The sequence below is a fragment of the Cyphomyrmex costatus genome, unplaced genomic scaffold (genome assembly GCF_001594065.2).
Source record: "Cyphomyrmex costatus isolate MS0001 unplaced genomic scaffold, Ccosl1.0 scaffold123, whole genome shotgun sequence".
NCBI lineage: Eukaryota > Metazoa > Arthropoda > Insecta > Hymenoptera > Formicidae > Cyphomyrmex > Cyphomyrmex costatus.
This window is the reverse complement of record NW_017275207.1, coordinates 4,880,611-4,907,447: the sequence shown is the minus strand read 5'-3', so window position 1 is coordinate 4,907,447 and position 26,837 is coordinate 4,880,611. Positions and strand designations below refer to the sequence as shown.

The 26,837-nt window shown below is 30.9% G+C and overlaps 2 protein-coding genes across 2 annotated transcripts in view; one reads left to right on the top strand and one right to left on the bottom strand.

The window, feature by feature from the left end:
• LOC108782156 (phospholipase A1) overlaps positions 1-1,713 on the top strand; it is a 2,563-nt gene extending 850 nt beyond the window's left edge. The window contains exons 2-3 of the mRNA XM_018550340.1: positions 541-817; positions 1,146-1,713. Of these exons, the coding sequence (XP_018405842.1) occupies positions 541-817; positions 1,146-1,713 (845 nt within the window). The remainder of the gene's footprint in view (positions 1-540; positions 818-1,145) is intronic.
• A 7,681-nt stretch (positions 1,714-9,394) lies between these two features.
• LOC108780749 (T-box transcription factor TBX3) lies at positions 9,395-23,127 on the bottom strand. The gene is given in 7 exon segments (XM_018548551.1): positions 9,395-10,027; positions 10,585-10,731; positions 13,228-13,528; positions 20,246-20,387; positions 21,309-21,375; positions 21,378-21,436; positions 23,022-23,127. Coding segments are annotated over 7 exon segments (1,455 nt in total).
• Positions 23,128-26,837: the final 3,710 nt, after the last annotated feature.

The window sequence follows — 26,837 nt, the reverse complement described above, 5'->3', positions numbered from 1 at the left end:
GAAATTTGCTTCCGTTACTTTACATGAAATTTAATGTATATATTTTTAACAGTGCATGCAAAAAACCAAACAATAAATGATTTGGCTTATAAAGTAAAATAATTATATTTTGCTGCAGTTTAAAACAATATCTTTTAAGTTTTAATTCAAATGAACTTTTACAAATACTTATTGTTTCTATTAATATACATATATATATATATATGTGTGTGTGTGTGTGGTGTGTGTGTGTAATTTTATTTAAATCTTAATGTTACGTACTTTATTTTTATTAAATTTACATCAAATATAATCTAGACGAATTAAAAAAATGAAAAACTTTTAAATCAATAAGAGAATATATTTTATATAATTTTTTTTTAAATATTTAGATTTTATATAAATATTCGTACGAAATAATATAAAAATATCTATGAAATATTTTATATTTTTTTTTATTTAGACACAATACAATACATAGATCCTTAAATAGCTTTAAGCGTCATTCATCTGTGTGTATGGCACAATGTCTCGAGGTAATCTTCATATTTCAATCCACAGGTGGTGACGATACATTACCGATGACAATTTTACGTGACGCTTACCTGAAGAACGGCAACTATAACGTATTTCTGGTCGATTGGGGTGCATTATGCGCTCGACCGTGTTATCCAGCTGCGGTGGCAAATATGCGACCAGTAGCGAAATGTCTCGCCAGTACTTTAACGACCTTGAGAAATCTTGGCCTACTAATTGCCAAAACCACCTGCGTTGGACATTCCTTGGGCGCTCACATTTGCGGCATTATGGCAAATTATCTTCTCTTCAGAATGCACAGGTCAATATATATTTTGTAAATAAATACGTAGGTCGTTTAAAGTAATTTAAATAATTCACCTCTCTCCATGTTTCTGACATAATTTGACAATTTTACCATTCAATAAGATAACACAGAGCAAAGGTGAAATACTAAATAATTTATTACAAATTAAAAAAAAAAAGAAATTATTACAAAATTATTACAAAAGAAATCGATTCGATATTATCATTATTCTGGATATTTTTGCCGGTAGATATATGATTATGATATAAGAATTTTATTGTACACGATAGGATCACATACATAATTCTAGTTAGACAATGTGTTAAAAGCTTGTTGTTCACAGGATAATCGGCTTGGATCCCGCTCGACCTCTTCTCCGACCAGGCTTAGTGAACCGTTTGGATTCCGGTGACGCTGATTTTGTCGAGGTGATACACACCAACGCCGGATACTACGGCGAAATCGGTCGCATCGGTCACGTAGATTTTTGCGTAAACGGCGGCAAGGTGCAACCTTTTTGCGAGGATCGGGAGATGTATCAACTGTGTAGCCACGTGTGGGCAGTCTGTTTCATGGCACAAAGCGTGGACGATGCCAACCTGATCGCAGAGTCCTGTTCCAGGATGTGTCCGTCGGGTCCAAGAATTGCCGCCAGGGCGGGAGAGTACGTGACAATGGGTCAGCATACCCCGTCCTACGCCAGAGGATCCTTCTGCTTCACTCACTCCGATCCGCCGTACTGCCCGAAGTACTGGAACGGTTATGGCGACGAAAGATGTTGTATTCCGGAAATAACCAACGAGGAGATAGAAGAAAATAGCGTCAAGTATGACAACTCAACAAAGCACTCTAAATCGACTAGGCGTTTAAATTTCGAACTCGATTTAACACGACTCCGACATGTTAATTAAGGATTATTGTTATTACGTTGTTAATCGCATTTAATTTCGCTGACAAGTAAATTAAATTAAATTGTTAGGTATTGTTAAATTCATAGGGATATATGCTAGCTTTATGTTATTTTCTCAAAGAAAAAATGTCTTTACATTACATTTATAAAGTTTATGGAGATTCAATCACTAATGGCAAAATGCACAGGAACGATTTCTACACTTGCGAATAGAAATGATTGAATCGAATTTGTTAGAATTTTAAATTTTATTAAAGAAAAAAATTAGATACAAATTATATAATTAAAATCTATCTTGTGCAATTTAGGAAATATATTGTTGTTCCGCATGTATTTAGTTGCGTATTGTATGCTTAATTGCTTATGTTTATACGCATTAGGTCTTCGGAAGAAGACGCCATGGGAATGCAAGACTATGTATTATGTATTCGCACTGCAATGCGACACGTTCCGGAAAAATTCCGCGTTTAAACCCCATAAGGTGATCCATACCGTTACGTGCTCCACTAACTGCTAGCGAATGTCTCAATAATAATAAGCAATCGAGTGTCGTTTTTCAGTCTATATATTAGTTCTCCTTTCATTGTCTTTTGTGAGTTTGAATAAATTTCACGTGTTTATCCCGTCAAAGTTAAGGATCTAATTAATTAGAAGAACTACTGTGTGCGAGGAAACTCGCTTTCATGATTTGAACATATTTTAGACGATATTTTTAAAATGTACGTTGTAATATACACTATTTATTGAAGGTATACTGTTATTAAACATAGTCTATTAAGATTTTTTAATTTTATATATAAGTATATAAAAACTAATATAATCGCTGAATAATAAAATCTTTTCTGAAATTATGAGAGTTACTTCCATTATCAAAACAACTCATAAAAATCGTTTATCAACTTATAAAGTTTGCATGTTATGCATATAACTTCACAGATCATTTAAACATAATATTCTAAAGCAATAAAAAAAATATATAATTCTTATTTCTATAATACTCTGTTATCTTTTAGTTTCAAACAATTTCCAAATATTACATCTAACTTTTAAAAAATTCAGACATGTCTGATGTCTGCTCATTGTGAGCTCAACCTGACCATCCCAAAAGAATAGAACAGACGATGACTTTGCATTGCTTTAATTTTTTCATCTGTTGAACCGACTATTTACTACAAAGCGCATCGGCGAAAAGTGTGCTGATTCATCACTCTGCTATGTCCACTTTTCAGTTTTTCTGTAAAATCTCCTCTTCTCTTTTTCTCTCAATTTCTGATTCGTTCAAGTACTCGGGATTTTGTGTTTCGGCCAATCGAGACAATGTCGAGTAGCTTGTCTCGGTCTGGCGCCCTGCTGGTTCGTATAAAAGTGTCTCAAGAATCAGGGAGCCGACGGATAGGCGACAAACAGGCGCGACACATTACCTGACATCTTGCACTCTCGTACCGCAGATAGCGTGCTTCAAGAGCGACGCAACAGGCGTGGGAGGTCATCTTACGAAGAGACTTGATAATAAAAGGGAAACTTTTTTTAAAAGGAAATTTTTTGGTTAATTGTATTACACTTATATAATTGTATTATACTATATAATTGAAATATTTATGATAAGGCTCAATAAGTATTCAACTACTAATATAATGAAATAAGGGCAATGAGCTAATTTTCATTAAAATCTTTAAATCAATCTAATATATTGCGAAGAATATCACGTAATGTTGGCGTTTTGTCCCGGCTTCTATATAATTGTATTATAATTGGATAATTGTATTATACGTAAAATTCTAGTTGGGATAACGAGAATTCTGATTGATATTATATATTCAGAATCTTCTGGTTCATTTATTTTCAAGAAATGTTTCTCAGTGCATTTCAACTAAATGTAGTCAGCATGGATTTCAGTGAGTCATTTCTCTGAGATTAAGTTTCTGCATTGGTCTATCGAAAAGAATGATTTTACTGAAGTATCTAAACATTTTTAACTAGATTTTAAAATAATTATGATGGACCATTAAAATAATTGCGTAGATATCTCAAATATGATGAACAATACTGCAAAAACGCACAGTCATCAATTTGAGTGTTTTACATAATTTATTTCGATAATTCAATAAAATTGTTTTTAGATTTGTATTTAACTAAACTTCTAGATATTTTAGTAAAATCCTTCTTTCCGTAACAAAAATGGGCATAAATTAAAATAAAGCAGAGACATACGCGTTAAATCTTAACAATAAGTAATTCTGTAAAATGTAAAAATGTAAAACGACGAAAAGATAATATGTTAAATATGATTATTTAAAAACGTTTTTAATGTAACTATAAACTTCAAACTCAATCTAATTTACTCTTTATCTTTTTCTAATTTTTAGAAAAAGAGATAAAAGGTAAGTAAAGTTAAACCGAGACTAAAGTTAATCTATATGGAAGAAACAGGTAAGATGTATGTATGTATATAATGTTAGGAAAAAAAGTTTCGTAAAATATTCAAGGAAGCAGTGATATGTTAAGTACAATTATCTAAAAATAATTGTGTAAAATATAATCGAGTTTGTGAACGACACAAATGTACAAGTAAAAGTTATCATTAATTATTTTATTTAATATATTTTGTCGTTATCATTTACTTATACATATATATTAAAGTGGAATTGATGATAAGGAAGATGTTTTATGTTTTTAAATGTGAATACAAGAATATGTATAATTCATTCTTTTTTTTATTTAATGGTATTAATAATATAAGTGACATTTTGCATATAAAAATTATATCAATAAGTAAAAACGTCGAGCATTATTCAAGATATACGATATCTTAAATAATGTTTGAGTGCGTATCTTTAAAGAGCCGCATATACGATTCTTTAAAAATTCATGCATGCTTCTATAAGCAAACGTTGCGTACAATTTAATCGCGACTATTGAATGCGTTCGCTACAAACAGAGATTGTACATATGATATTTTGTTTCTCATCTTTTTTTTTCCTAAAAACTCTATTTTGCTCTGTATGTGTTTTGTATTGTATTAATCTTGTTAAAAGTTGTATAAAAATACACGATAAAAAATCTTTATGCATATATGTATAAAAATACTTAATTTATAAAATTTTTTACTAATCGAACGACAGACAAGGCACTCGATCGTTTGTGTTATATATAAGACTAAAATTCTTTGGATATAAACATATTGTATTGAAATGTGTTGTATAGCGTGTTGTAATATCATTAAAGATTATCATGTCTAATTGTGTCATCAGGAAATATCTCTTTGGTAATTAATTGTACAATGGTAATATTATATAATATAATGAGACGAGATATGTTGTCTGTAGGTGTTTTCTATTTTATAATTCAAATCGACACAATTGTTCTATTTTATTATTACTCACGGAATGTCAAGAAAGATAAAATGATGCTTGTATCGACTTGTATCACTATATGAAAGCACTCAACAAATAGTAAACATATATATGATTGCAGCTGAAGTTCGAAGCATGTTTTTATTTTTACGTTAGAACTCTTGCATACAAATTTCTGTAAGCAATAAGATATAACACATAAACAGTTAGCAAATCAACATTTTTATTGCTATTGCTTAAATTATTGCAATTTATACACTCTACTGTGATTGACAGATTAACTGCTTATGTCTTATTGCATATTTTTTTGTGTACCTTTATCATCAAAATGTAGCAAAGGATGCAATAAAAAGTTGAAGAATCTGTAGCTGCAATTAAACAATCTATATAGAGTGAATTACTGCGAAAATAAAAAATTTTATTTTACCTTTTTGTTTTCATCCTCTTTTTTAATTTGCAATATAGTCTTTGTATTCTATATGAGATATCAGATATTCCTTGATGCAGTAAATATCAAATTCAGTTACATACAACAGTGCAGACCGAGAAAAATAAACAATGAATACAAACCTTAAGATTCGCATTCACTGTCCATTCATTTTTATCTATAGTATACATACATATATATTAAACCTAACATTGTATCACAAGTATACACACCTCTATATATATATATATACATATATTCAGATGTGTACAAGCACGCACACTTGCATAAATTATATATATTTTTTACATTGTACATATATTATATTACACAACATCTTATATATGTAATATAAAATATAAAATATATGTATGCAAGTCATATATATATTATATATGTATTTATACTATATATATTTATATGTATAAATAATATATTATATATATAAGCATATTTAAAAAACAAATATATGCAATCATTGGCAATTTGCATTTTTGAAATTTGTTACGTTTTTGTAGATGATGTATGATATATGGTGTCCGGTAAAGATTGTAATAACTTAAGGGTAGATTCTTCAGATTACATCAAGATGAAAATCCTAATACAATGTGGTACAAAGCAAAGTGCCAACCACATCTAAACGCGCAAATTATAGACAATATGATTCACTAACTTGAAATGCTTATAATTCAAAAAGAATTATAATCTTGACATTTTGCAGGTATTACAGGGTTTTCGTCTCAAAATAATCTTAGAAATCTACCTGATGGGAGTAACGAATCGTTTTGAATTTTGCGAGACATCCCGATTTTAGGCTTTCTATAGAGACGTGAAGAAACATCATTTATCTTGATTTATCACACACAGTTAATGTAATTTAATATAAAATTCGTTACTATATTTAAATAACATGAAATCTACACTGTTAAAAAAGACATGAAATTTCATGTAAATGTAACGGAAGCAAATTTCAAGCAGAGAGGTACATTGAAATCGTTAAATCTACACTGTTAAAAAAGACATGAAATTTCATGTAAATGTAACGGAAGCAAATTTCAAGCAGATACATTAAAATTGTTAAATCTAAGTTACTTATAATTTTATGCTCGATCATTGACAACATTGAACGATTTTAATGTACCTGCTTGAAATTTGCTTCCGTTACTTTACATGAAATTTAATGTATATATTTTTAAGTTATTTGTAATTTCATGCTCATTGTGACAACATTGAAAGATTTTAATGTACCTGCTTGAAATTTGCTTCTGTGAAATTATGAAATTTAATGTAGATATTTTTAACCGTGTAGGTTTATCTTTATACTTAAGATACTTTAAGATTGATTTTAAGATTGATCCCAGAATTGATTATAAGAGTTTGTCTCTCATCTTATTAGTTGTTACGGTCTTTACCAGATATCCTATATATAAATATTGTAGCAAATGTAACTGAGAAAAATAAAATACGACGATAGAGTAATTATGCAACAGCCAGAAATTCTGTCTTTCTTTATCTTCCATTTTCATTGTATATTATTAAATATAATTAGAAAAATTACTTTGTTCTGCAATAAAACGGCAAATTCCTCTTGAGAGACTTCGATTTGAAACCTCGTTTCGGATAAGATCAATTATAATAACATTTGTAAATGTTTGACCTTGCTGACACTTTATAGGTATAAGTACGATTGTAAAGTTAAATGCGACAAAAATGCCACTTATAGCCATTGCATTTATTTTGTAATTCCGTAAAGTTTCACATCGAAATATATTTGTTTTATTACAATATATTTGTGACAATCATATCAAAGATTTATAAAACATATAAAAACGAACATTCATATTCCGTTCGACAATTTTATATATAAAATTTTAGATTTAATTTCAACTTTTATACTTTATTCATAATTGTGAATTACAAACTTCTTGATTTTAAATTTTTACTTTTTAATATTTTGTCAATGTTTTGTGTATATATTTAAAAAAAGATGTCATATTCTGCTCACTTAAAACAAAATCACTTAAAAAATCTTCCTTTTTAATCTTTTAACAACATGTAGGAATAGTAATGTGTAGATATACTTAGCGTACGCATTTTATCGCTACAAACTCACATTAAATTTTTTTCACTTCAAATGTGAAATCTTCAAATTGTAAAATGAGTTTCAACTCATATTATTAAAACCATTTAGGAAAAAATGTAACAATCTTTGGTGGATAATCACGTAGAAACGTTTATGGATCTTTACAATATAGCTTAATCAGCATCTTAATTATCCTTAAGTCTCATTAAAATTATTATATATCTATACTTATATACATATATATTATAAATTTTATGAGAAGTATATGGTATAAAAATGATTGTCATGCTATATTAAATTTTATATTAATTTTAAGCCATTTTAAAGGTTTAGAAACATTTATACATACACTGAAAGAAAAAAATTAGCTGAATATGACGTAGCATTTTTAATTGGTTGCAACAGCCAATTTTTGATTGGGTTAGTCTGAAAATTCTATACTGACATTGCGAATGAATTAGCACAACCAAAAATTGGTTGCAACAAAAAACTGATCATAGTAGCCAATTAAAGAGTGCCATAGTTTAATGTGTGCTATGTTTTTATCATCTAATTGACTGCAGCAGCCAATCTTTCCTTTCAGAGAGCGTATATGATTTATATATGCATATGTATGTACTACACATTATATGAATAAAAAATAAGACGTGCAAGTAATTATGCAAATAATAAATATAACAGTATAAAAATATAATGATATATAATATATGTATATATATGTATATATATACATATAAATTTAGATGCTCTAGAGAAACAAAGATTTTTTATTAAAAACGCCAAAATTTTCATTTTATTTTAAGTAAATCGGTATAACGCTTTATATTCGCTAACGAAAAAATGATATTTTTATTTTCTTTCTGAATGAAAATAAGCTCTATTCAGACTGGAAATCGATTGTTTGTAATCACGCGAATAATGAGAAAAGCAGTGTTTCTTTCTCCGATTCCGAATCAAATCATATTTTAAGTGGAAGATGTTGTCAGATAGGTAAATGGTGTGAAGCATTTATCGGAAGAGTCACCGCCCTTGTAGAAAAGTACTACTGAGCACTAGGAGTATTTTGAGGCACTACTGTACTACTACACCAGCGCAGTAGTGCTGTAGTAGTACAGTAGTGCTGTAGTAGTACAGCACTACTCAGCACTACTGTACTGCTACAGCACTACTGTACTGGTGTAGTAGTACAGTAGTGCTGAGTAGTGCTGTAGTACAGTAGTGCCTCAAAATACTCCTAGTGCTCAGTAGTACTTTTCTACAAGGGCGATAAGCCTAATGACGCACTAATGAAAATAACATGGACAACAACGCATCGAAAATAAGGAAGAAAATAGAACATAGTACACCCACGGTAATCGATTACCGTGGGTGTACATTTTTGTTACATATTCTGTAACAAATACTGTAATAAATACCATATTTTATTTAAAAAAAAAATCGTTTCTATTCTGAATTGTCTATTTTCATTCGAAACCAAAGGAAAACAAAAATATCATTAATAGATATATCATTAATAGCGTTATAATCGATTTATTATTTATCAAAATTTTGGAATTTTTAAATAAAAATTTCGTTTTTAAATAGGTGATGCGAATTCGTGATACCTTGCATACGTGTGTGTATTATTTCAATATTATTTATCCGTTTGGAATGACAAATCTTCAGTCTTAATTAATTATTCGCACGTATTACTCCGTATTATAAAATATTTATTGCAACAAAATTGCGAGATAAACAAAAACAGAGTTTGTTCGCATGTGACACAGCCATAACTGTATTTGAGGAATGCACTATCTGCGCTGTTATGTCATTTTCGTTATCATTTAGTAATCGTACAAGGACAGAATGACCTAAGAGTGTTGATAGTGTGTTCTCCGAACATATTTACTATATAACGACAGTAACAATTACTGAACTGGAACTGACGGGAGTCATGAAGTGTCATATAGTTTTGTACATTGTCCATATACCATGTATTACCGTATTGATATTGCAGAGGTCGATTATAGTGCAACGGCGATATCGTTTGACTACGTAGTGGTGGGTTCAACCAGGGCCTGTGAAAATGCACCATCTCGTTTTCGACATTCAATGCTACTCTTGGGCTCGCGATGGTCGGTTCGAGTGGGTTCGCGGCGATTGATCTAGCATCATTGCGTGCGTCATTACTTCCGTCCCTATCACTTCCATTAATACGTCGTGGACATATCGGTACGTCTTCTTTTAAACGCTGCACACCACCCATCGGACAACATCCTTCACTCAAAATATGATTCGAATCAGAATCGGAGAAAGGAGAGCTGCCTTTCCCATCGTCTGTGTGAATGGAACTCAATTGGGACTCATGCTGATCGGTCTGCTGATATTTGCGCTTGAACCTTGACTGTCCCGTTTCGCGAAAACCTTTTGCAAATGGGTTGTTGTCAATCTTCAGTTTCGTGATGTTCTCGTTCTGTAAAAAGATCGTAAACGCTACTGTTAGACATAATTAGACACGAAGAAACATATATTACGGTTAAATACTGTACGTTCTAAAGACAATTTTTAGAGGTGTCAAAAAGTAATAAAGTATATAATAAAATAATTAATAAAGAAAGAAAAAAAGAATAAAGATAAGTATATATTATTCAAATACGTAATGAGAAGATAATTAAAGTATGTAACTTCATAGTCTTAATCATTCACGGTCGCGCGAATGTCTACGTTTTCTATTTCCCGCAATTAAATAAAGATCAAGTATTTGATTTTCAATTCAATTGTAACAGACTGGTTTAATACAAATCAAAGAATTTGTATTACTAAAGTAATTTATAAAATCTAAAAAAAAAATTATTTATATCCATTATAATTGCATAAATTCAAATGTTTGAAGAATTACATTAAGAATTACTACAACGCATTCCAACTCGACATAGAATGCAAAAGATTAAATTATACAGTTATTAAAATGTAAATGTTTCAGTTTATAATTAAACACTTGATTTATAAATTTTATTTTATAATACTTACTTGATATGCTGTTACTGCAATAAATTCCGTTTCCTTAAAAATGAACGACGCGGCTGGATGAGAGAAAAGCTCACTGTAACTCGTCGCATTGGCGCAACGGATTATCCAAATTTTAGGGACGTACTTGTGCATTGAAGTTAATATTACCTGTAATAACAATTTTTTTCTTAAATTATTGTAACTTTAAAGAAAAATAGATAACTAAAAAATTAAAGCGATTTTCTATCATACGTAGTTAAAGTTAAAAGTAGCAATTTTAGAAATTTATTAAATCATCGTTAAATTAATTACTAAACTATCATTGTAAATTATTAATAATTAATATTTTATAAGATATTTTTCACATATGTCATGTTTTATTTGAACGATACGATTTTTCATTAATAAAAAAGTATTATAAACTGAAAATACATGAAACATACCATGAGCGAATACCATGAAAAACATTTATAAATGAATTTTACTCTTTATAAATTCTTGTTTTTTGAGTTAAATGTGAGAAAAAAGAATCGCCGTTACACAGTATCTGCATCGCGAAAGACGATCCCGAAGGAGAGAAGAAAGAGAAGCACGAAAGAAGAGACTCTTTCTGTTAGTTGCGGATGGGGGTGGAGAAGCGGAAAGAGTAGGACGAAGCGCCGGGAATTTTATTAAATTCGTAATTAGTTTGAGGAATCGGGTAAAAGGGGCGCCGCTTTTTCGAGATAAGTTGGCGCCTCACTAAAGAGGCCGACGGTAGACACAGACGCGATTCCCGAAAACCAGACTAAGCCCTGCAACCTTCTCGGAATCACATGTCTCCGCGCCACCGAAAATCTCTCGTATGAATCTAGAGCAAGATGCATCACTTCAATACGCGATCTGGTAGTCATTATGGCCGATTTCAAGTGGAATATTAATTTATATTTCACACAAAGTTTTACTATCAAAATAGGCGTAACATTAAAGACACAATAAAACAATAAGGCGACAATAAGTTTTATATACTAAAAATCTTAACTTATCTATTTTTCTTCTAATTTATACAATATATTTAAAAAAAAAATTGTTTAGTGATATTGCTGCTTGTTGAATATTTAATACAAATATTAATGTGTTAATTATATTTTAATTTTTAATGTTATACATATTTCGATAGTAATATAAAATGAATCCTGTTTGAAATGGGCAAAGAAGCAAAGTTTCGTTAAATCTCACGCTAAAACAGAGATTAGTGAAAATTTTTTGCTAAAATTCTACAATTCAAAATCGCTTATAATTAAAAATCTTGATGTTTCTTTCTATATATTAGAACGTAATCACTTTCCTAATAATTCTTTATATTACTTTCTGATTGCCTTCATAATCTTTTCTGATTAGATGCTTTAGACTAGATAGATTAAAGGAATTAAATAGATCTTCTTATATAAACCAGATCTGATCTCGCTCGTTTCTTAGTTGAAGGGAAAGGTGACGAAATTGATAAACGCGCAACAATGCGAATCTCTTGTTTGTCGCCGCTGTCTAGCCGCGGACCTTTGTGGATTATCATGACGCTTTTCATGCATGAATCGGCACTAATGGACAATAACGAGGGGTAAAAGTGCTCTTCTGCGGGTCCTTTTTGCAGTCGACAAAGGCAGAAGAGAACCGTAAAGCGGTGTCTTTTAACACCAACGGCGATGGCGGCAGCTAGGAACTCTGTCGGCTCGTAAACAAACTCACTCTCGTTCAGTCCCAGCAGGAAAGAGAGGTATATCGATTACAGGGTGTTGTGGAGCGTGTTAATCTGCGTTCCTCACGGACGTCGTCGATGTGCTGGACCATCTTGAGTAGCTTAAATCTCCTTCGGAAAATGCATCGCCGATCTTTTTTTTCTCACAAATTTCTTTAATCCTCAACCACAAGATGCTTTCGCTTTCAAGCGAATTTCATCAGAGAGTAGCCGAAAATATCAGAAGCCTTCGAAAATACTCTTACGTGTATAGCAAACCAATACGCACGCGCGTATAGCTATGTATATTTTAATAATAAATTAAAACTTATTTATCAGAACGAGAGGGGGGGGAGAGAGAGAGATAGAGAGAGAGAGAGAGTCATCACGTTTTTAATATTAGAAAAAACTAAGTGCGTTATATTGATTATTCCACAAGGGACATAGATTATACTGTATATCATTTTTTGTCTACTGTTATCTATCATTTTTTTTTAGTTATTATCTACATAATTATTTTTAAAGATATATATTGAATCGAGATTAAATTTGATAGAAACCGGTATAAAATTGAGTTGACACTTAAAAATAGATGAATCGAAATTCAATTAGATAAACGGTACAACGATACTTTTCCATGCATCACAAATGAGAAAAGAAACACACGACACAAGACACAGCAGAGATAAGATGTGAAGATTAAGGATTTTTAAAAAGCTGTCAAAACATCGAAGAACCAGATAAACGAACGACGACCTCTAATCCTTTTGTTTCCTCCAAGCAATTGTCTTATTCTTCGTTTGTAACATACTATATTTCTCTATTATTTTTCGTGTGATATTTTATGGTATCAAATGGTAGTTTTTATTGAACTGTTCTATGTATATATTGTATACTAATTAGTTAATTACAATAAATACAATATAATTTAATTAGCGTATATTACTTACGTTACTCTTATCATTGACGTTGTTCGTTAGTTTTAATTTATTAAAATTGATCGAATTGTCCATCCAGTGGTCGCCAGTCGCGGGACTGTCCGGATGCTGATACAGCCTACGGTTTAAGTGATGCTGCGGATCTGCTGGTCCCGCGAAGCTCCAGCCACCTACATTGACATTTTTGTTTCCGTTCTCATAGCCGCAGTACTTGTGTCGTTGATTAGAAGCTAGTACGATCTCCAAGAAGACATGATAAACTTCACGCTTTTGTAAACCATCTATATTTATTTGGACGGATGGGAACATACGTCTGTAAAAGATTTAAAAAAAAAAACCTCATTATTATTAGACAATATTGAGTCAACTATAAATAAACTTTAAGTTTTAAAATTCCCCTAAACCACAAAGTTATTTAAAAAAAATCTAGTGAAAATAATCCCTCATTAGGAAACAATTAATTCTCCGAGGTATTTTTTCCCCAAAAAATTAAAAAATTAAAAAAAAAGAAGATAGTATTTTTTTTAGCTATATATAATGATGCGTTTAAAATGAAAAACGATCGCTGACTACGAAATTATTGCAAATCAGCCCCAAAAACACAATAGTATATAGTCATTAGACCCGCACCGTAATTTAATCCCTGCAGCTTTCCTTCCTCTCCCACAATACGAAAATAAAGAAAAAAACAACTGAGAATTATATTATTAGTCACTTATAGCTATAATCTTGCAAATTAGTGAACATTTCCTTGTTGAAATTAATAACATTTTAACATTAAATGAAGTAAGCGTTAATAACTTATAATTACTAATTATAAATATTGTTAGTAAAATTCTATATTTAAAATTTTCATATGTATATCATAGTTAAAAGGGAAGGTATTAACCCTCCTCCATCGACTGTGTCCTCGAACGTCATTTTCAAAAATCTGATAATAAGAAACTCCTTGCCTGTGTGATTCAAAATAATTGTTAGTTTTAAATTAATGTTATTTAACACTCTTAGTGTTATTTAACAATTAGAAGAAAATGCTCGTGATAAAAGTGATATATGTATATGCAGAATCACTTTGTAGATAACTTTTACCTCGTGGAACTGTTGAGAAAAGGATCTCATTTCGTACAGGTAGTATTTCTCTCTTTCTCGAAGAACAAAGACTTTCGAGGGTTTCGTTAGTCATTAACGTACCCGGCGACGCCCACTCGTCGCCGAGAGGGCGACGTGGCGTTAAGTCCGCTCCTATTACTACGCAGGACTACCATACATTCACCCTCGTCAACTAGTTTTTCCGGCTACGCAAATATTTCTACGGTAGGTCAAATCGCAGTCCCGTCTGCTTGCCTAATTGCGGTTTTCGTCTACGGTACATTTCGCGTTTGCCTTCGTATCAAGTCGGCAAACTGACAAAGGATTTGGTTTTTACGCACTCTTGGTCTCCGCTCGGAGTTTTCTCATTGTCAATACATTAGCTGCAGGTATAAAAATCGCAAGTTTCTTCGGTTTAAAAGCTGGAGAAGTCCAAGACTTCTCAATAATGTAGCAAAATATTTCTGAGTATATCGTTAAATTATCGAAGAAACGGTATATTATCTCTTTCTCCATTCTTTCGAAATACACCGTTAGAAGAGGCTCGCTTTTACGTTTAAATTCATGACATGATCCTCCAAAATCTTATATACTTTTCGTTAAATTCTTTTCTTTTTCATTATTATTGTTATTATTATTATTCAAAATTAAATTATAATAATATAATCGCTGCTGGATGAAAAAAATGATGAATAAAATAGGTCAAATTTTTTTGTCTAAAAAGCGTAATAAAATAAAATACACGTAAAATCTTACAGTTCGTAAATTATTGAATACGATTGTAATTTTATTTATCTGAAGTCGTGGAAAAATTTTATACTAGAAATACTCAGCGGCTATTAAATTGACTCCATTTCCACTTTTTAATTACATGTATTTTAATAGATTATATATTTCTTGTGTAAAAGATAAAATTCAGAAAATTTTCAATTTTTTTTTCAATAATTATGTCCTGATAAAATATTCAAAAATAAACTGTAATATAAATAATTGAATAAAATGACACTAACTATATATTATTATCAGACAAAAGCTGTTTCGATTTCTTTAAGACAAATTTTGATGACTTTCCTATGGTTTATTTAGGTTTATTTAAATAAAACTGGTACCATCGCGTGTATTTAGCGACTTAACAAATTATAAAATTACATGTATATAATTTATGTTACACTTATTAGGCAGAAAATCAACTACTCATCGTTCTTTCTCGAAAACGGATTCATAAAGGTCGTTCGTATCGTCGACTTGCGACGGCTGTCGAGTGCTCGTGTGATAGACGCATCTGGTTTAAGGAGCTTCTTGTAATTACGCAGCAACGAGATAACGTGTCTGTAATGGTGTGATATAACGCCGTGTCTCGGTGGCACGAGCTCTGGCCCATGTTCGATCCCGCCGATTAGCGCCACTCGAAAGTCGCGTGGACTATTTCTTCGTGTGAGAAGCACACTTGCCTGTTCGACATACCCTCGATATGTATCCCCGCGATAAGTAAAAACGGTAAATACGTAAAAACAATAAACACATCTACGTATCATACACATTAAGGTAAAAACGAAAGTTTGGCTCGATCAAAACACCGTGATGTATTATACTTCTATTTCTCGACACACACACTTTTCACATTTCATTGAATTCATTACTTATTATTTTATTAAACTATTGTCTTAAAGTTTAATTGAATCCATCCGTTATTTTGTTAAGACCTATTTTTTCTTTAATGAACAATCATAATTATTTAATTTTATAAGGTGACAATTTAAAATAATTTTCTAAAAGAAAGGAAGACGTAAAAGATATTTTTAAAATGACATTCTTTTCCTTAAGAAGATTTCTGATAAGAGTATAAGAATGACAATGGTTTATCATCCCATTTATAAGAAAACTTTATTTTTTTTAATAAACAATCACAATTCTTAACATTTCTTTAATTTATGACAACTTTTACTAATTTTTTTAGAAGAAAGATAAATTGCGTTTCTCTCACTTGAGAAATATTTTTGAAAAAGGTTCGAGGATTATATAAACTTTTTGTAATATTTAAAAGAAATGTTCTGTTTGTTTCCTCCGATAAACAATGAACAATTTTTATAACATTTTTTTAATTTATGACAATTCGAAATAATTTCTTGGAAGAAAGAAAAACTGCTTTTGTCATTTGAATAATATTTCTGAGAAAGGTTCAAGGATTATACACACAATAGGACAGATTTTTAAAAGCAGGAATCAAAGAAATTCCCTGAAGAAAACCCAATGTCAGAAATATATCATTTATTTTCAACGGAGTTTCTTTAATCAGTTTTACTTTAGCCTTTCACACGGTCGAAGAAGACCTACCTGCCAATTGTCACTTTTGTGTTACACTGCACTTTTTCGTTCTACTTCATTATCGCATTCAGTGTTGAGCGTGACCAAGGGACCATCAAAAGTAAGGTGTATCGCACAGAAGCTAAAACGGTACTAAATGAAGGGAAAAAATTAATATATTCCAAAGCGCGGAAGCTGTTTATGCGGACAAATATGGTGCTGCAGAATATAAATTATGCAATTGTATGGAGCTCGCAAGATCTAGTGCGAGAGAGGAAAAGAAAAAAGAAGCACGTGGTGGGCACGTGGTGAACTATACAAATAGCGACACGCCGGAAGACACACGCACGACAGACACCTTCGTCGCTATTGTCGTGGCTAGACCGCCCTGGTGAAGATGAACATGTGTTGTCTCAATGTTTTTTTCTTCCTAGAGCGTCGATCATTCGCTTGAAATCCGTCAGCTCGTTAAAATCACGATCGATGGTCACCCTGCGTTGACCAGCGAAAACTTTTTTAGGTGGTCACGTAATGAGATATTCTCTCACGTATAACCTTACAAAACTAGACCGTCTTACGCAAAAGAAACGGCAGGAAATGCGATTTTTTAGAAAATGTGATTTCCCAAAATAACATGCAACGAAATATCCTTCACTTTGTTGGATACAGATATGCAAAAAAAAAATACAAAATAAATTAAAAAATACTTATAATAAATTAATAAATTAAATATTCTATATTAATAAATTTTATATACTGAAATATCATAAACTGAATAAACTATAATACAAATAAAACTATTCTTAATTCTAAAAAAAAACGTCAGTTTCGCATATCGTAAAATCCGTTAGTATCAATGATATTTTTATTATAAAAGAAATTTCTACACAATATATTTTTCCAAAAATCTATTCTTAAAACTAAATACGTATAATTTCGGGAAATGTCCAATATTATTTATCACATTGTGTCACACGTCGAAGGAAGAGTAAGCGAGTGATTTTCGCAAATGTCAGCGCTTTGTTGTGTGAAAGTCATGTGTGACTAATCGTCACATGAACAGCTTCTAAGTTACGACTGTCCATAAGCAGCTACAAATCTATTCTTTCCTTCCTTCCTTCCGCTTTTCCGGTTTTTACGCCCACACGATGCCGATATAACATAAAAGCCTGATGCGTGATATCACGTCCGTTCGCATTATCTATTTAAAACCACGCAAAAATCTACGTTATACACTTATCGTGACTATTTATCGACCCGAGTCCCTAGTCTCAGAAGAAATTATCCGATAGCTTTCGACGAAAGCATTGGTCGATAAGAAAATAACGGGATGTGACAAAGAAACGTTCTTTAACTGTTACAATGTACTGAACTTTCCGTTTTTAGAAGAAACATGTATTTAGCTGGCTATAATGCCTACTGATCGAGACGAGTGATAAAGTAAGTCGCAAAGGCATATCGTGTTGTGGCGCATCACCTTTTGCGACAAACACCTTCTGTGAGACTAATCGCGTTGTTGTCACTTGGAACGCCCAGTCTGCCTATTTGTCTAGTTAAGAAACGATCCTATCGCACATCGAAAATTGTAGGAGTATGCGTCACACCAAATTTCAGAAGCAACACAGAAAGAAGAAAATTTATATTGAAATTAAATATCCACGATCTAACTCCCTTAAACGAGAATGAATCTCGTTCGATCAAAGATTTTGGAACATCGCATCATAACGTTCGGAAAAACATGTCGCTAAATCATTCACAAAAGATTTAATAATTTAAAAGAGAAAAAGATATTGTAATGTTCGTGTAACTTCTCAAGACCAGATATATAGAAAAACGTAAATAAATCAATCAATCGCAATCAAGCAGCAAAGCAATAATGTAAATCAGTTGTAAATAAAAAGTGTTAATTCATTTAAGTTAATAGTATAATTTTTTATTTTCTATTTCTTACATTATTACTTTATTGCAGCTTAATTATAATTGATTGATTTATATATACTTATGTTTTACTGCTTACGTTTTTTGTGCTATTGATTTTACAGGTGCAGGTAATATTATTAAGACGAAATTTAATGGATTATAAATACACTTAGGTATTTTCGCTACCATAACTAAATACTATTCTCAATTATTAGATATAAAAAAAGTTTTAATGATTTTATTTGGATTAAAAAACTGAACGTAATTTGAAATATTCTAAAAATTATATTTTTTACAATTCTTAATAAATCTTAGTAATCGCAATATATGTATATTTTCATCTTCTTAATCTTGAGTTAAATATTGTACTAATAGTTTATCTTGCCTATCTTTTTGAATAAACTAATTATAATAATTACTTTTTTATTAAAAAATAATTATATTAATTTATTCTACTAAAATAATGAGAGAAAACAAAATTAGTGTAGAAATCACTTACTTTTTTACTTTCATTTTTAACTTTAATGTTCTTTTTCCGGACATCCTCATCCTATCGACCAAATTTTCGGGGAGAGTATAACTCTTTATTATATGTATTCTAAACAATGCAATTTATAAAATTGTTTAGGATTCGATATCTAAGAATTTATAATGATACAAAAAAGCATTTAAAAGTCATCAGGAATCACTGTGTTAAGAATACCTGCGTTAAATGCTATGTTATAATGGAAAATGCTTCGACAGCTTGTTAAAAATGATTGATGATTATCACGTGTTTGTCAAAGAAAGCTTTAGGTGATCGTTAGGTAGGTAGATGAATACAATGCAAAGACAAGGTGGACTCGATGACTATGTAAAAATGTAAATTCTTGTATAAAAGTTTTTAAAAAGAAAATAACCTTTTTCGGAATAAAAGGCGCAACGAATGTCTTTTTCCAATCTCGAGATCTGGTATTCTATAGAATAGAAGTTTCCAGAAAAGAATTTTTGACCGTATATTCCGTCATGTCCTGAGTCATCGTACCACCGCAAATCGGCGATAACGGACAGGATTCTTGTATTGCGTTTTCCTTTTTTGCGAAATTTCCGCGGTGGAATCCATTGTTTTGTAAAGGTATCACAACGCGATGGATTCAAGAGCGCCGGCGTGGCGCCTGACTGGGCCTCCGGTTACAGACGGTGAGGGAGTGGTCGGCATCTCTTCGATGCACCTCTCACGGGCGCCAAGAAAAGAAGAGATCTCAAAGGAAGTATCTCGTCCTGCTTGTCTCCAATAAGTAAGGACACGGGCGCCACGACTTCAAACCATACGTCACGCAGACGCGTCATATAATCGTGCGTGGCAACGTGAATAATTATACTTTTATGACTGAATTTTCATACCTCGAATTACAATTACGATTTTGTTGACGATTCATTAGCCAAATCTATTATATTATATTAAATTGCAAGTTTTATCTATCATGTGACCGAGGAAACAAGAATTTGAAGGATTGTTATGATTTCGCGCCGCGAGAGATGTACCATCGTGTTATTTTATCGTTTAATTTCATTTACGACATTTAAATTGGAACTATTTTTCTATTATTATCTTATTTATTTTTAGCGAAGAACTTACAAATAATATCAAAAATATAAGAAATAGCATACGAAATAGTATAACTTTGACATTATCTGTTTTGAAAAAGAAAGAAATAGCAACAAATGACTCACTCACCGACCACTTTTCGTGATGATCATTTCTGTGTTGTGCTTGTGAAATTGTTGCCAAAGCGACCGATTAGCTAGTTCTGTAGTGGCACCGTGTAACAATGGAGGGTTTGGTTGACATAACCATCCATTTGAATTCATCTTCTCATCTGAAAATTAACAATATAATCAATTAGTCAATTAATAAAAATAAATATACAAAATGCGATGTTATTATAGTAGTACATTAAAAGAAAATGACAATTTTCACTGTTTTAAAGTGAATCTTCACTGCAAAGAAATGAAATTTTATTCGAAAAAAAGTGAGCTTTCAGTCCTTTGATTTCACTGCAAGAAATTTAAAGTGAGGGATGTGTTCTAATAAGAAAAACTCCACAGGGAGTTTTTGTTGGAGTTTTTCAACACAAAACACAAGTTGTGTGTAACATATTGACAGTGTAACACACAATGCATCATTTCATCCTATTGTTGTTCACCAATGTTAAAGAAATAATCATAGTGTCGCTCGTTAGAAAGTTCTCGCAGCCTAATATTTTATGTGTCGTATAACAAAGATTTAGCTTATTGATTGGTTGCAAGACAGAAAAATCTCTTTTTGTCTCTCTTTATTATTCTACAAAATTGAAAACGATTGTCGTACTACAAAATGGATAAATGTATAAATGTTAGCTTAACACAGTAAATTATGTTAACCGTGTGTGCTGTTAACAAACAATACAGATATAAGTATACATAATGATTTATTGTGCTACCTGTGTATTCAAACATCTTTGCTGGAAAGTGGCTAGAAAAAAGGAGAGAAAAGGGAACGTGATAATAAAATATCCACTGCAAACATTAAAACTAAGAATTTTAGAATTCAATTTAACATAACGATTACCGTTTGCCACTATCTTACGCGATACGAATTGCCAATAGCGCGCAGGCAGTATTCCTTTTGAAAGGACGACGCTGTTTGACAATGAGGGAATAGGAAAAAATTAGCGTGGGTGAGGTAACATAAATAGCGGAGCAGCAGGGACTACCCTTTATATAATACAAACGGCATCGTCGACCACTGCAGACCGCACTTGTAGCATTAGGCATGGACACGATTATCCAGGCATCCGTAAACCGCAGTAAAAAGCCATTCATGGTACAGGTAGATAACGATTATTTGCCTGACCGAAAGTCGGTATCCTTTCATCTTTCACGGAATAATCAAAGCGTTCGCAGTGTCCATGTGTGTCGCATTAAACAGGATATTTGGCGATCGACATCGATATAGAGTAACCGAGAAGAACACGGTCTCCTCATTATAGTGCAAATCGATTCAGAGCGACCTTTCTCTTTCAAGAACACCGCAAAACGGGGATGCTGGTCTCAGATTTCCGCAAAATTCGCATTAGTCACGAAATATTCAACTACCACACTACATGAAAATTATTTTCTCCATAAATTCCTTTCTTGAACATTCATAACTTATCATCTTGCCAAGGACTTTTAAATTGAAAACAACAAATAATAATTGCGATAAATAATAATTTAATTTTGTTAAGGAAAAATCAAGAGAAAGTGAAGATAAAAGATTGAATTGAGTAGATTTTTTTATAATCGCAAATTATATCTTATAAACATTTTTATATATTATATCAATGTATTTTATTATAATAATTTATTATAACTTTCTAAAAATGTATAATTTAATTGCCGTGCCAAGAATTTTCAGTAAAAACAATTTAATTCTTTCGATAATAAAATAATTCAACTACAATATAAACAATTAATTTTGAAGAAAAAATGAGAAGAAAATGAAAGTGAAAGACTAAATCAAACAAGAGATTATAATTGATCGCTAATTATATCACAAAAAAATTTTATAGATAGATCTTTTTACATGTCACATTTAATTTACTTTTTACATGTTACAATTAGGAACACCTTATGTACATATTATACTTCAGAGAGAGAATAAGACCGGTATTATTATAAAATTAGAATTTTTAATTTTATGATTATATATATATATATGTGCGCGCGCGTGCGTGCGTGCGTGCGTGCGTGCGTTTGTGTGTGTGTGTGTGTGTGTGTGTGTGTGTGTGTGTGTGTGTGTGTGTGTGTGTGTGTGTGTATATCAGTGAGAAATGACAATGGAATCAACGTCGAATCGATGTCAATTTGACGTCAAATTGATGATTTCGACGTCGAATCGACATCAATTCGATGTCGATTTCATTATCATTTCTCACTGTGTGTGTAAAAGCATTTTTTTCAAGCCCGTTGATTAGCTATAAGATCGAGACATTCGAGCGAAGGGGTAATTTTAATGTAATCGTAGGAGTGTCTCTGAAATCATTATAAAATCCACGTATGAAATCCTCGTATATACATATAATCCAATAATTACATATGCAATCACGAAAAATCATTGAGAAATGTTAGCTAAAATTGTTTATTTTACCAAATAAATTCGTATGCACATTGAAGAAAATTATTTATAATTGTTAAAATCGTATGAAATCAAATAAAACCATATAATTTATAGGACAATATTTCAGCTAGTGTCTATAGGAGTTACTTCTTCAGATTCGAGAGGCTCTCTTAGAGCTAATTAATACACTTGAAAATTTGTACGACAAATATAATTTCAGTCTAATACACATTAGGTTGAAAATTCAAAATATTAAACGTAAACATAAACCGTTAACCTTGACATAATACGATGTCTCGGCATGTTTGGTTATAAGACATTGAAAATTATTGAGAATAAGAGAACTTGTAAGTATATATATAAGTACACGTACCTACGTTTCGTAGAAAGATCGGTGCGGGCTGCGTCAAGATTGGTGATCCTCCTAGCAGCTGCAGTTGCAAGGGAAACGGAGGAACATTCATATCTTGAAGGAACATTTTCTGAGGATCGACGTTTTACCTCTGATTTAAATGTCGATCCTCGATGACAGGAAAATGTTTAGGCCGTACTATTGGAGTCACGTGCACGCTTCCACACTTCTCAAATGAACTGACGCGACTGCCTCTTTACCACCAAATCAGCAGAACAAAATTGGTGCAACCGGTTACCGGGTCTAAAGTACCAACTACATTACTACCGATTCGCGCGTTCGTTGGTTGAGCACGACCGCCCTCAGACGCTGCTGCACCGCCTACGCGAACTCGATTGGCTGCATCTCTATTTCAATAAGTGGAGGGAGGCTATGACCAGGGCGCGCCAAAAGTCGTATATGTGTGTCGCTTCGTGCACATCACCTCTTGGGCGATAAATATAACACTTAGAGAGAGGGAGGGAGAGAGAGAGAGAGAAAAAAGAGAAAGATGGAGCAAGGTAAGAAAATTAACGTGATGCGTCACACAAATTGTATTTTTTCGATTTTTAAACATATCGGATTTAATTGTTAAAACATTTTACTTTAGATATTTAAATTTCTTTTCTAAATGTTTTGTTCTGTTTACCCTTTCGGTGCTTCTCTCTCACATGGCATATATCCAACTTCTTCTTTTACTTTACGTGCTATAGTTTTTTTTATTATTATAATAAAGATAAATATATGCATAATACGTTTCCTTGTTACTGTATTATATTTTTTTAAGTCTATATTAAGAAGAATTAAGTTTAGTAAATATATGTGAATATTATTTTCTCCAGAAAGGATTTTGTGTTTTCATGAAAACAAAGGGCTCGATACTCGACATTTATAACATTATATTTTTATAAATATATATAAATGTGTGTCTATATAAATGATGCATACATTTACACAAATCTTTTTTATAAATATATTTACCTATGCACTGATACATACAAAAAGAACAATTTTGTTGAAGTATTTATAGCTAGGTTTAAATCTGAAAATTGTTATATATGTATATGTTGAATTATTAAAATAATGTAGGATACCTAAATATAATAGGCAATGCTGCAAAAAGTTTTACATTCTGATAGCAACCGTTTTAAGTGTACTACATAATTATTTTGATGGTTCGTAACAAAATTATTTTCAGATTTGTATCTGATCAAACTTTTAGATATTTTTGTAGAACTATTCTTTTTATATAATACCTATATACTTTATATCATATATAAATAAATAACTTTATTAAGTGTAACATTCTGTTTAACAATATAGGATTAATTAGTGTCAGCAGCAGGCGTCAATTCGTTGCGTTCCAGCGACAAGCTGTCGCGAAAAATTGACAAGTTACATCAAATGACTTTGTCGAGATCGTTATCGCCGTTTCCAGACACCGACTCAGCACGGATTTGTATCGCGTGTTCTCGCCGATCTCGTCATACATTCCCGTTATGAGCATCGTGTACGAGACAGAACACGGAATTGTCACCACAAATTACAGAATCCGGCGGGCAGACAGACGACCATAAACGGTTTGTTCTCGAGTCGAGACAACGGGGAGAAGAGGGTAAAATCACACAACACAGAGATACTTTATAGAATTCGTCGTAAATCGCGCATTAACGTTAATAGCGATAAAATTTTGTTAATAGAAACTATCAAAATCTGAATTTCCTGAATAAATTTCTTTTATTCCAACAATGACATACAAAATAATATATTTTTTGTACCCAAAAACCCTGCGACAGTATTTTTGTACTGCTAATAAGTAATTATCTTAATTCTTTGTTTTGCTTTCTCATCTTATATATTTATATGTCTAAATAGAATTAAATATTTTGTATAGTCTACGTGTTTACACTTATGTGAATATATACGATAATTTTAACATTTTATATATTATAATAATTTTAGAACTTTTAAAGTATGTAAAGCGCGACATTTTGTGAGTTATTATTTTATTATTAATATTGTATACATTATTATATTTATCTTTTATAATTAATTTAAGTTAAATGTTAAAATACCCAAAAACCCTGCGACAGTATTTTTGTACTGCTAATAAGTAATTATCTTAATTCTTTGTTTTGCTTTCTCATCTTATATATTTATATGTCTAAATAGAATTAAATATTTTGTATAATAAAAATAAAAAAATTTTTATCGATTACACTTTAATTACAAGTGAAAAATAAATCTATTAAGAGCTTTTATCTGCGTAACATTGAGATATTATAAGTATCTATTATATATTAATTAATTAATATAAGATAATAAATTTATGCACTATTATTATAATGAACAGCGTCTTTCAGTTTCATAAAGAATTTTTATAAAATAGTTTTATGTTTCAAAACTAAAGAAAACACTTGTTGAAAAGACCTTTAAGTTTTTAAAAATTCGTATGTCATTGTTATTAAGTGCAATTATACAATATAATAAGACTTAGACTCTTGATTCTTTAGAATAAGATTTCACTCTTTTTTAAACAAATTAAAAAAAGATTTAGAGAGATCTAAACTTTTTTAAAATTTCAATAAAAAAAAATACAATCTCATTCTAAAGAATAATTTAGAGAGAAAATATAAAATTTTTCGATACAAATCGTTGCATTATTTGAAATATAAACCTTTTAGAAATGCAAAAATTATTATATATCTTCCATTTTTTGCCCTAAAATGTCATTCTTCCTTACTATTTATTTTCTTATTGTAAACATTCACAACCATAAATTTTTTTCTTTTCTTTTGTGATCAAAACATTATTCTTTCTTTTGTGATCAAAATATTCTTTCTTTTTTTTAATGTAGGCCTTTAAATGAATATAATTGAAATAGTAATTTATCAATTTAACTAACCATATCATAATAAATATTTTTACAAAGAATTGAGACAATTTGACCACCATATAGTTAATCCCATAAAGACATATATTTTACTTCGTCATAGATATAAATTATATTCTTACAGTTACGACAATCAGATTTTAATATTGATTCTTGTAACAAAATTATGGTATTATCAGTGAAAAGTATTCGGTTCTTTTGATTCTGGAAATTACAAAGAAAAATAGTGAAAAATAAAAGAAAGCGCTAAAACGATTATTGACATTTGAGAACAAGTTGTTTAAGAATAAAAAAACAAAGAAAAGAAAAACAAAAAAACCAACAAAGGTAATAAAAAAGATTGACATAAAAACAATAATATAAGATATTAATGATGAAAATAAAATTTAAACAATTGGAAAAAAAATTAAAATTCGATGCGCAATTAATAATCTATATATACATATTTAGTATACAATAAATTAATTCTAATAATAAATAATAAATAATAATAATAATAATAATAAATTCTATTCTATTTATTGTATATCTACTGTTATTACTTTGTATTCACATACGCAATTATATAGAAGTACCCGAAATCCAGCTGCGTGTTCTCATCAGTCTTTTCATTGGTTTAAATACTCATAGTCCTATAAGATTTGATATTGTTTGATAAAAGATCAGATCGAACTATACCGGCCAAGATATCAATTAACAATAGTCGCAACAACAGAGAGAGAGAGAGGTAGCCATAGGAGTTAACAATTGAAGCAATCCCACGAGAGCTAAAGAAAAAACATTTTCACATTTGTCATGTACATATTTGATTCAAAATCCAGGATATTTAGTTTCCTCTCAAAAAGAATTTTGCTGAAAATTAGCTGTAGATAACAGATCTAAAAATAATTTTGTTTAGATCATTA